Genomic DNA, 13,241 nt, shown 5'->3' with positions numbered 1-13,241 from the left:
TCATATTGGCTGATTAATCACATATTGATCTTGTGTTGTTTGGTCTCAGAATCTGAGATATTATTCTGTATCTGAACCATTAATAGAATTATTGTAAAGTTATCAGAATTTGCATGGTGACAACTGTAATTTAGCTTGCCTTTACCTTCCAATTTTTTTTAAGAAAATGGCTCAGTTTCTTCTTTTTCCCGTATTACTTAGACAATTTACACACTAGTGAAATGTAAGAACTGACAGGAACTATATTTCTCCCAACTGGTACGCTGCAGTACTGAAAATGAGCACCAGTGAGCGTAACCAACTTTAAAGGTATTATGAAATTAAGGCAGCATGTGCATGCAGGTTCATAAATCAATGTTACCGATTTTAAATGATCCCATTCCCATTCTGTTCTCTTGGTTAGAGGTTTGACAAACACACATAAACACACACACTCAAGTTCTGCACCTTGAGATGTCACAAGATTTATGAATGAGGGGGATGACAGATGGTTTTAAATAATGGAAACACAGGCCTCAAAGGAACTGTATCCATGACGCCAATAGGTAGTAAAATTACCCTTGAATCTGCCAAGACCAATAGGCTCCAGCCCTGTCTGCTGCATTCCTCCCTCTGCACAGCTCACACACACTGCCATTTAAGGCTGCCGAGTGTGCTGACAGAGTTGTTGGAAGAAGAGATAGATAAAAAAAGGAGCAGTGCTTCTGATTTCTACAATGATAGAGTGAGCATTTGATCACCTCTGTCATTTGTGTTCTGTCTATCATTAAGTGTATGAAAAGTCCATGGAGCTCAGGTATCACTGCCTTGTTCTTTCTCTCCTATTTTCTCTCCATTTCTGTCAATTATTTTTTCAGAAACTGTCATTAGCAAATACATACTGATGAAATACTGCACAAGTGTGCAGGTGTGCAGTTCAAATCTTGTATCTGGAAACAGTGAAGTTGGGGGAAATCCTGGCGTGGACAATGACCTGTATGCATTCCAGTTAAAGCATAATAATTCTAGGGAAATTGTACGACATATTACTTCACAGTTAACAGGAAAAACAAGAAGCGCTGAGATTTCTCAATTATTGCTCATTACTCATACTTGGCCAAAGTGATGAGACAAGGCACAATGCCAACTTATGTGAGGCTGCTGGCCTAACAGGATGTGATACATGCTTCCCTCTGTTGGACAAGTTGAAAAACTACTACATTAATATATTATTTCAATGCAAATGAGGCTGAGTGCCTTTTCATGTAAAGTTAATATTTCAACATCATTAAATTGAATACAATGTTTTGAAACTTTAATGCAGCTTTAAAATATATTTTTTGAAAACTCCAGTTTCAACTCCAGAAAATAGTTGCAGATGGACAGCAAATCAATTCTGTCACGCAGTTAATGAAACGATTTAGACTTGTGCTGTGGACAGTACTCTCTATTATCTTCAGCCATATTGTATATTTCTGTTTTGGATATCAATTTTGCACTTTGTATTAGATAAGCTTGACAATAACCACTTCAACATTTTGTTAGTTGTGAACACTCTGGTAGCAGGATCCTTGTGCACTTTCTCTAGTTCACCACTTGATGTCACCCTTTCTATAGAAACCAGGGAACTGAAACTTCACTGAAGTACTTGATCAATCAAGTTGTGTTGATGAAATAGTAATGGGACATACTTAAATGTATTAACTTAAGTAACTGTATTAAACATTGTACATTCAATCTTAGTATTTGTGTGCAATTGTGTTTAAATATCTCGGTATTATCCTGGTGTGTGTGTATGTGTGTTATAACCATAGTACCATAGACAGTTGCTGAATTTTATATGATTTCTTTGTAATTTTATAACTTTAATCCAGCATAAGTATATGATATTATTTCAGTGTTAAGCTGCTTACCTTCCTTCCAGAGAACAGCATACACAGCTGATGCATGGAGCCTCCATTCTTGGTCAGTTCTTTCTTCAGGGTTTTGGGTGATGGGAGTGTCCAGCCACCCTTGTGGTGCGCTCCCCCCACCTCCAAGCAGTTGATGGCATTGTCGGAGGTGAAACACGTTGTGCGGGGGTCCTGCAGGAGGCTCCCTTCACTGTGGGTGCGTCTGCGGAGAGAATTCTGCACGCTGAGCCCTCCTCCACCGTGTTTCTCACAGGTGGCACCCTCCACCATGCTCCGGCGCTTGCTGTCAGTACGCTGCAGGTAGGCATCATCGCTGTCGTCTTCATCGTCCTCGTCTTCGGACTCCTCGTCGTCATCCTCATCGTACTCTTCTTCGTCAGTGTTGGGTGAGGAGAGGGCGTCGGCACTAAAGGAGCGATCAAGGCGCAGCTCAGGGATGACAAATGAGGATGAGGAGGAGGAGGGGGGAGCGTTGGTGTCAGGCGGCTCCGAGGCGTTGTCATCATCTGTGTTTGACACCACCAGGTTTAGGTTGACCTCCTCTTCATTCCTGTCTCCTTCGTACTCTCCTTCATATTCTTTCTCTTCCCCCTCACTTCCAGCACTCTTTCTGCTGGCCCGATCCTCCTCCTCATCTTCCTCTCTCCTTTTCTCCACATCCTTTCCCTCTCTCCAGATCTCCATCTCGTTTCCCTCCATACTCTTGCAATCCTCACCCTCGGTGGAAGGAGGCGGTGTGGGGGGCACCTTATGCCGCTCCTCAGATCCCACCAGACCTCCGAGGGGCATGTAAACCTCATCCAAAGGGGTGAGTGGCTCTGAGGGGTGAGGACTGCCCAGGGTTGGGGGCTCTGAGGGGCTGGAGGGATACAGGCTACTTTCCTCACCCTCTGAACCACGTGGGGGCAGGTGGAGGCACACACCTCCTCGATCTCCCGCTACTCCGCCCAGCTCACAAGAGGGGGCATCCACCTTAGGCTCCAACATCTAGAGGAGGGAACAGAGAGAGACAGATGGAGAGAATAGTTAGTCAAATCTGTTTAGATGTTAAATGCACTTTCTATAAAATCGATCAAGTTGTATTTGGTTTTAAAACATCTCTGTCATGCTACATGTTGGTGTGACCGAGATGTAATACCAGGATCAGACAAGGTGACATTTACGTCTTTTGAGAAGGTCACAATGTCAGATTAAGTGACAATAGTCCAGCTGTGACTTAACCAAGAGACAGACTACATACTGAACCCTGACTGATCTTAGCATGCGGTCTAGCATGACCTGCGTGATCGGGCAAGAGGGACCAGAGACAGACTTCCTGGATCAGAGATGTCAAAAACCATGGCAACACAGAGCATGTCGTGGACCTTGTCAAAATAGGAGAGTGAAAACAAAAATATCTGACATGCCAGTCTTTCCATATGGGCCTCATGAGGTGTCCTCAACACAAAGTGGGTTGTATTTTGCTGTGACGTGCTACACAGAATAAACATCTGCTGTTGCAGGCCATTTTTGGGCTGATATCGAACAGATATCAGCCCAAAATAAGACTTACAAAAAAATGATCTGCCACATTATAATATCAGTTCCAGAGTTCAATGAGTGTCATATACTGCTGTTCTGCTCGCCTCATACTGCTAGCTACTGTACTATACTGGAACTGGCTGCACTCATTCAGTCAAACTAAGCTGATACTGTGCCCTCAGGGACTGTGGAATAAAAAAAAAAAAGCCAAGCCTCTTGCAGAAATTGATAGGATTACTGCTACAGTGTTCGAATCAGTCGCCCATCTTTTCACCCATCCATCTTCGCGCTGATACGTCTCAATCATTTCAACCTACAGTAAATTTGTCTCTAGCTCAATGCCCGCACACATACAAGCCCTCCAAAGTCCTCACCTACTTCCCAGGGCCAAACACAATATCCCTGTGTCACACACACACACAGCACATGGCGTGTCCTCACCCCCTGCCTTTTACAATCCATCTGTATTGCTTCTTTCCCAATACTTGCTGGTTTTAATGCTTCTTTAACCTCTTCCAGCCCACAGAGCCTTCAGTGGGTGGATCATTACAAATGTATTCTGAGTAGGCCAACATCATCCAAACCCACACAGTTTTATTTGAAATTTGACTCAAGATCACAAAGTTTTTGGCGATACTGAATATATCAAGCTGAATTAAGGAAATGTTTATAACCTTATGCAGAAAACTTTTTTTTCCATCTGATGTAATGGTGCTGCCTTTTAATATGTCACTCAAAATAAGGAAGATTTTAGCTTCAACGGAGTAACAGCTAGTTAAAGAATATATATAGAATACAGAATATATTGTGAAATTATCATATGGTTTAGATTTTTTAAAAATTCTAATTTTTAATCATATAGAGAACATAGGTTGAAGAAATGAATCAACTGTGTATTGATATTCACACAGTTGTCATAGTATAAATTTGTTGATTTTGGCATCAGCATATTTTGACAATCAGACATTTTCTCTAATCATGATTTGGCAAGAAAGGGAGCTTATCAACATGTGCTAATCAACATCTGTTGGCTGTGCTCCAGTCCACATTCAACATTGAAGCACCAGCTCCTCCGGAAATAAGAAAGCATGCATAAATGCATTAAAGAGAGATGATGCACTGGTTTAAGCACTGAAATAAAATCTGAAGTGGAAAGTTAAAACATAAATGGGTTAAAGTGAGTTGGAAATGTTAGTCATCAACCCCAGGCAGTGTTTCACCACAGGAAATTGCTTATGGACCAGGACCAAAAAAAAAAAAGCCAAACCCTCTTTTTTGGGGGGGAGAGGAAGGCACTCAAAACCCACCTGCACAGAATGGCTACCTATGAGCTCTTTGTAAAGCATATGGTATATAAAATGGGATGAAAACCCAGTGCCTAATATAAATGAACTAGCTAGAGATGACTGGGCTTCAAAAAATTTTTTGAAGCCCAGTCATCATTTTAAACATGACATTTTCAAACATACACTTCTGCTTATCATTCATTAAGCTCACAAAGCTGTTTCTGAAAATGAGAAAAAAATATTTCATATGTTTGTAGACAACCATGTTGCCATTGTTTCAGATAAAACAACCATTTGAGAGTCAGTCTAACCAAAGAAGTAGAAGTGACTGTTGTGATGTTAACTTAAGGAAAGAAAAACCATAAAGCTGAAAAATTCTTATTGTCTCAGCCGAACAGAAACGTGTAAAAAAAAAAATCTTTTCTTCTGTTTTGCATCAGCTCACAATTTATCTCCCACTGTGCAAATAGTCAACCATGAATTTTATTTTCATTCAGTGATATGTTTTATTTTTACGTAACAGTAAGTTTAGAGTGGCTATGAACATGGATAGTTGACATGGACATGAGCTTAAGTGGAGTCCATGAAAATAAACTGTGCTACCACAAATATTTGTTATTCAATGCAACCATGAGTGGATTTCAGCTCTGTCTACAAAATCAGTTCTACCTTCTTTAAGTCAGCAGCAAGTCTTCTGAAGGGCCTCATTGTGCTGGTCAAGTTAACCCATGATGACAAGCTGCAGTCACAAGACGCTCTGCTCTAATTGGAGATAATTCTGCTCCCCTCTCAGACAGCTCTCATGATATTTCACAAGCTGTTTGTGTACTTTTGCTGCTTAAATTAGTTTCCCCAGATACTGTTGCCCTGGTTGAACTTGCCTCTAAACTTTCAACCTGTATTCTTGAACTTTCAGTGCTTAAATTTTTATTCAGCTGCTCATATTTTTCTGGTCCAAGTCTTAAACTTATGTTATCCATACCTCCTGAAATTGTAGCACATATACTCCAAGTAATCTCAGAGAGAATGTGTGTGAAAAATTGAAATCAGTCTATATTGGCTTTGGTTTATAGTGTAGGAAGCAGAAGTGATATGTATGGTTATTTTCATATTGAGTAGTGAGAATGATCTGCTATGACCTCAATTATGTATAAGCACAATGTGAATACAGTATGTCTAGATACAGGATACTACGGTCTGAAATGAGGGTCACTGTGTCTCCTGCAAAAATATGACCTCATATTTCTGTAATGTGGGCTGTGGAGAACCTCAAGTCTGTCACAATGAAACTATCTGCAATACTGACATTTACTCAAGACACCTACCAATATACACCAAATAATCCCTTGCAAACTTTTGCACCATATTTCACCATTATTCTGTTTGTGCTTGTATTTTAGGGGTTGACACATAGCTGCCCCTTAGCCAAATCTGGCCCTCTACCAAATGTTTTGGATGGAGAATCAACCAGATGATAATGAATCCTGCTGTGTGGAGAGAAAACCAATACTGTGCCTTGCTCTGTGCCATGCGAGAGGCTATTTAATAAGTCTATGTTAAAGGCAGGTTATAATGCTGAAAAACCAAGGTAGATAAACCAAGGATGATACAGTAAACGAAATCAACTTTAACTGCAGATCCAAGTATTCTGTCAAAGAGATAGGAGTCGGTCATGACTTTACAGCTGCTACAATCAATATTTTTACATTTACAATGGATCACATGACTACTTGCATGTGAAAGGAGTTGCTCATAGTGACAAACCTACAGAGAAATATCACTCAACTCTGCAGTTCCCCTCAGCTCTATGCTGCTTTATAGCATCTTTTGGCTCATTGTTTCAGCCCACAACTTTATTGTTTTGTTCACTCTCTCTACTCTCATCAGCATTTTAGGCTGTAGCATGTAGCTGTTTTCAAGCTCTAAAAACCCAATGTGCACTACCTGCCCAGCACCAAATGGCATGATAGACAAAGTTAGCAACAGCTGGTGGACATAGTGGATAACTTATCAGCTAAACAGCCTAATATTAATCTAAAGAGTTGGTGGGGACCAAAAACAGAGCTAAAAAATACTCGCGCTGAAGTTTATTTAAATGCAATTTAAATGCAAAACAAATGATTTCATGAATCTATTTCCAAATTTTACAAAATATTATAAGAAATTAAAGATTTCAAAACACACTGATAAAAAGTACTGAAAAACTGTTCTTTGGCTGCACCTAGCTGTCGACCCTTGCTCTTTTCATTTTTCCAGATGCCTTATTATAACCAAGACCCTTCTCTGAGTAGCAGTACTCAAGGCTTCTCATCTTTTTCTTGCTTGTTTGTTTGGGTGGTGTCAGTTTCATTTACTGTTTTCCCAATATGGCCAATGTGAAGCCCTTTGAAGCTCAAGTCGTGACTCAGGGCTATAAATATAAACTTGACTTTTCTTGATCTTCATAGATATATACAACTGCCCCAAGGTGATCCAGACCTCTCATTTTCCGTCCTAACTCCCTCTTAACCTCCCCGTGATCCTATCCAAATGGTTCACAGTAGTGTTACAACCAAGACATCGAGACTTCTCAGTGATGCACAGGGTGTATGAGGGATATTTTTAGAATGAAATGCACTTTCATGAAAGCATCCAGGGAGGAAAAGTGGAATTAAAGCCAGGTTTTCATCCCTTTCAGCTCCTCCTTTTCCTGCTCTTTCTTCGTTCATGGTGGTCCAAGTCAGAACAGTGAGTCACTGTCAGAAAATGATGACTTTCGGTTGTTTTCTGAGGCTTGTCACAGTATGAACATGTTGATAAGGTAATTAAAACATAAATATTTATTCATCTATCTATCCATCATTCATTTAGACCTATGATTTGCACAGACTATTTCTCTTTTCTTTTTTCTGCCTCGCTGACTCTCCCCTCTCATTCTCTCTCTTACATACACATATCCCTGCCAGTTGAAGATATGGCTTGAGACACAATGTCACCACCAGTCCTGTCAGATACACTTGTTCCCTCTCACACTCTCTACACTAGACACACACACACAGAATCATGTACCTTTACATCTTTTCAGCCTTATGTCCTCATGTCTTATCTGATGATATAAAAAGAATAAACATATCAACAAACTTCAAGATATTTTCCAATTACACCGTTTACCACTTTGCCTAACATTCTCTCGTCAAGGAACGTGTTTCAAAAGACACATGAAAAGACACAAACTAATGGGCAATGAGACCATGTGCAGCCTGCATATGCTTTATTTCAGTGCTCGTGTTTATATGCGTGCGAGTACCATACACGTGTACTCAACCACAGTTCAAAGTCATCAATGATTCAACACAACACAATCTCTGGCGTTGCCTCAATTAAGAAAGGAAACAAAATCCATGCTAAAAGGCAGCGGGAGTGGGATGCAGGGTAAGAGAGTGAATAGATGGAGGAGACAAAGTGGATAAGACAAGCAGAAGGGAGGAGGGGAGTCAGTGAATGGCAATGAGATGAGTAAGTTTAAGAGGGCAGAGAGACAGAAACAAAACAGGAGAGGAGAGGAGAGGAGAAGGAGAGGAGAGGAGAAGGAGAGGAGAAGAAGAGGAGAGGAGAGGACTAAATCTTACTGTTGGTTTTTTATGTAGATGCATCATTAACAGCATTAGGGGTCTCACTAGCTAACGATGATGATGATAATGATCTCTTAACACTAACACTCAGGCAACATTTTATTTAATTCCAAATATACAGAACAAGCTACCAATAACAATAAATTAATTTTATGGATACGAATTTCCAAACAGTGTTTTGTTCGTCTTTGTGGTCAAGGATCAAACAGCAAAAGATTGGATTCAGTTCACTGTGAAGATGTGATTTAATGCCTTGTTGGTCAGCTAACTCCATGAGCTCGGTGAGCTAAAGCCACGCTTTATCATGTTAATGATCGTGCCTGTTACTCGTGTTAAAGGCCAGGAGGCAGCCATACTGACATTTTTCCAACATGAGTTAGCGAGCCCCAGTGAATTTCACTTCAGGTCATTTTATACAACTCTTCATGTGCATCGTGCAGAAAACAGTGTTCCTTTGTTGTATGTCATCCACCCTGTCTCTACTCCTGTCCTTTTCTACCGTCTCTAACAGAAGGAAAAATGCACCAAGAAAAAAGAAAATGTTCTATGACAAAAACATTTGTCTCCTGTACTGTCGAAGTGAATCAGGAAATTCAAGTTTTTAATGCACCAGTTAAGAGACTATTTCTTTTTGAACAGAGTTTGGTGATAAGATAACTGACACAAGCACTCTAAATGGCCTTAAAACAAAGCAGAGACAGGACATTGGCAGATGGAGAGGTTTATCACATTTCCTGGATTTGGGTCTGTTTAGTGTCATTTCCCTAGAGTCTATTTAGGCTTGGGTCCACAGTTCCAAAGGCTAAAAAGAAAAAGAAAAAAAAAATCACAAAAAAGCCAAAAGGAAAGGAAAATTCTGGGAAAAAACACCTAATGGCTTTGAAGCTAAAAAAAAAAAAAAATACAGAAAACCAACCTGTGCCTCTCTTTTATGCCAACTACATCCAAGACCACTGCCTAGTTCATGTATACGCTTAGGTGCAAACCTCTTCCCTACACTTCTTGCGTAATTGCCATGGTCTTTATGGTAAAAAGGCAAAACTGCTACACAGATACCGTATAATTCTTTTTCAGGCAGATAAATCTTATTCCACTGTCAGATCCACAGATGCCAAATACATATGCATGCTTGTCAGCCTTGGGAGTCCCAGAATAGGGGGTATTTTTAAAGCCAAAATGGGCCAGGGAGGGAAGCTACCCTTGACCTTATTTCTGTTCTGTTTATACACACAAGTATATAAATACAGTTCAGAAAGTTTTTCATATTTTAAAAAAAATTATGAACATGTTGGGCTTGTATAAATGTGTTTGTATAAAGCCACTATTGATGTCATAACAAAGATAACGTAGAGGGATTGAAATGATGTTGCTCATGCGATCAATTGTCTAAAACTTCCACTGGAGTATTTAAAAAAAATCATACCACTACTGTTTAACACCTTCTGTTACTTCTGAAAAGAAGTTACACCTTCCATCGACACCTGCCAAATTACTCATTCACAACACAAGCTTGGTGTAACTGTGTTGACTGGGTAGAAAAGAAACACAGAAGAAACCGCAACTGGTGGAGACATCAGTTGACAACAGGGAATACCCTCAAAGTCCTATTTTTAAAATATCTCTCTGAAGAAATGAAGAAGTATCTTCAATCTAAATCTCTAAAGGTCAAAATCCTCTCTATAAAGATAGAAATACAGGAAAACACACAAACAGACACTCGTGGAAAGTCACTCAGGGACAATCATGTGAACTCTGTCCCACGGTTACCATGGCAATGAGAGACCTACAGTATCCCAAGGGGGGCAGCTGTGCTGTGAATTCTCCAAAAGCTAAAGATGTACCTATGAACCCGTCGTCATAGTTTACCTCAACCCCTCCCTTCTCTCAATTTCAAGGTACCATCTTTCATCTTTATCTCTTTCCTTCCCTTTCCTCCCTTTCCCTTTTCTCTATTTAATTTCCTGTGTGCTGGTTGTTTTTAAGTAAGACATTACATTAAAGACTATCAAACTCTCCTCCATCCTTCACTCTACTCTAATCATACTCTAATATTAATGGTTTAATGTATCCACCATTATACTTGCCAAATCCACCTCCAACCTCAATAAATCCAGCTCAACTCAATTAGTGATGCTGTTAAAAAATATTGTACACTGCCAAACAGAAGGATGTGGTTTCTCTTCTCTTCCTCTTTGCCACTCCCAATGTCTCCACTCCCTTCCTCCCACTGACTCCATGCTAGATCTGTGTGACGGCAAGTTGGCTGGCAGGATGTCTAAATGTTGTAACTCCACCCAGTTGATCTGTTTAACTCTCCTTCACTCTATTCTATAGTTGTCTTTACTCACTCACTTATCTCTTTCATTTCCTTAGACATGTGAGGTCAAAGAAGTCTAGAGACATAAATTCATTTGAAAAAAAAAACATGAAACACAAAAGGAAGGATGAACAAGGAATAAGAACAAATACACTTTCACTCTTGTTCTATTGTCTTCTATTATTTATTCTTTCAATTTACACTGACTGAGGAAGAAGAAGACTATTCCCATTTCCTTGATTGCACATCAAATAACCGTACAAGTGTTTTATGGTTTAGTTCATTTACAAAAAAAAGGTTTAGATTTTTATTTTAACTGTGTGTTTTTGTTTGCATTTCTCCCCCTTTTCAACTAATGCGTAATGGCCAATTTCCCACACACTGCAGTCCTTGTATACTCCTTTTAACTCTGATGTTAGTCTGGGGATGATATATGCTTCTCCTCCAATTCAAGTGTAGTCACCAACAGTTCCTTTTCTCCCAAGAGAAAAGTGCTTGCCTAGGAGGGTATACCTCGCACAGAAGTCCTCCCTACAGTAGATCTTACTTCCCTCCACACAGAAGCAGCAACAAGGATATGATCCCTCAACAGCTTCCCACTAACAAACACTAACACTTATGTTTGATGATTGCCAGGCCCCTGTGATTTAGATTTGTATGTGTATTTTTCATGCAACATTGAGATCCTATAATAGTAATACCACACTGTATACAAATACTCTTTTTAAAGTCATGCATTCAAAATCTTTTCACACAAGAACGTTTTGTTACTTTGTAAACATTTGATCTGCTTTGGGTTTCACATTGCAATTATGTGACCGCACTAAAGAACTTTACAGGACATACCTACGTCCTGTCCTCATCCCTTACGTGGGCTGCGTCTCCCTATGCTTGACATTGATTGGTTTGCAGACCGGTGTGCGTTTGACGTCAGCGTGTTGTCAGTTTGGCGGGTAACCTTCTATCGTTGTTTGAATTAATAGGGAAAAATGAATGAAGAGATTAATTTCGCTGCCACTATAATAATGTTATTATATATTAATATTTACATCATAATAAGGAAATTTGTCCTTTTAATTGGTCAACACACTGTCCATTAATCTCATTAATCTCCTGTCCTCTCATATCCTCTCTGAAAATACCTGGGAAAAGTCTGCATTTTTATTAGTTTTTTCCAGTTGACTTTTTATAACATTGTACATGTTTCAATTAAAAACTTGGTATCCTCCTCTCCCCATGTGCTACCATGGCTCATTTTTCCTTTTTCCAGTTCTGATGATAGCCTGCCGTAACTTTGGTCCGAAAGTCCAAACCATCAAAAAATGTTTTTCAGACTAGAAACGAACCGGTGGTTCAGTTTGGACTGAGACCACCTCTTTTTGTTGGACCAAAGTTCAGCTGTTTGGTCTGGACCGTGGTCCGGGGGAGGTTCACGTGATGTAATTTTGGTACGAATCAAACTGAAGAGTCTGAAAGTCAGATAGTCAGCAAAATGTCCTCAAAGCGTCAAAAATGCTTGTTTGCAGCAGAATGACTTCTGTATTATATAATATACTACATTGTAATTATATTATATACTACATTACTTGATGATTATTATTAATGCATAAATGTGTAAGTAGCCTTTTAGGAGCTCATCTTGTGTTTTGTATGTAAAACGCACAATATTTGCCTCTGAAATTCAGTGAAGTATAAGTATAAAGTAGCAGAAAATGAAAATACTCAAGTACAAGTACCCAAAATATTTTACTTAAGTACAGTACTTTAATTGAAGTATTTTGTTACTTTCTACCGTTGGCATTTATATCCCTAAAATTAATATCTCAGAAGGCTAAAGATGCATTATTTATGCCTCTAGCAGACATCAAATTTCATCACAGAGGATATCGAAATATCAGAGAGAGGTAATAAAAGGAGCAGATCAAAGATAAAAAAACATCAAACTACCTTTAAAAACAAAGAGAGGGGAAGAAAGAATGAGAAAACATTGAACACAAGGTAGTTGGTTTGAAGAAACACTAACTTCTTCTATATCCTAAAAGGGCAAAGTACAAATGAAGACATTCAGACAAAAATCAGTATATTACTTGATGAATGTTTCTGTGTACAATTTTATTGTTATTTGCAGACCAAACCTCTCTGGGGGTGTGATGCTACATGTTATCTCATTTAACAGCAATAAAACACTTCTTTTCTATACAGTACTTGTGAAACATGTTGTTTTCCACTAACTTCGACCATACGCACAAAGCTCAAGTTGTTTATTTGCCATAAGTGAAATCATTTGCAGCCCACGTCATAGGTTGTTACATAAACTCACACACACAACTCATTTTCTACATTCCTGCAATCACAGGTCATATCGCAAAAGACGTACACATGTTCTCATGTATCTAGTTTGGAAGAGCTGTATATTTTGATATACTTATCTACTATGATCTCATGATCATAGCAGATGTTTGTTGCTTCTTTGAAAAAGATGGCTGACGGGAAGAAGTCTGTATGTTTGCGTGTGCATGTCTGCGCCGACTAAATATATATTAAAGCATGTTTTGACATGTACTGTCCAGAACAGTCTGTGGTCTGACAGTTTAAGAGCCATTATCGCTTTGCG

The 13,241-nt window shown here is 39.3% G+C and overlaps 1 protein-coding gene across 6 annotated transcripts in view; it reads right to left on the bottom strand.

Moving 5' to 3' along the window:
* Positions 1 to 13,241, bottom strand: part of rgs3a (regulator of G protein signaling 3a) — a 158,261-nt gene that overhangs the window by 33,843 nt on the left and 111,177 nt on the right. For all 6 annotated transcript variants that reach the window (XM_042394479.1, XM_042394480.1, XM_042394483.1 and 3 more), the window contains one exon: positions 1,893 to 2,879. In XM_042394479.1, coding sequence (XP_042250413.1) covers positions 1,893 to 2,879 — 987 coding nt within the window. The remainder of the gene's footprint in view (positions 1 to 1,892; positions 2,880 to 13,241) is intronic.

The sequence above is a fragment of the Thunnus maccoyii genome, chromosome 19 (assembly GCF_910596095.1).
Source record: "Thunnus maccoyii chromosome 19, fThuMac1.1, whole genome shotgun sequence".
NCBI lineage: Eukaryota > Metazoa > Chordata > Actinopteri > Scombriformes > Scombridae > Thunnus > Thunnus maccoyii.
This window is presented reverse-complemented; position numbering and strand designations above follow the sequence as displayed.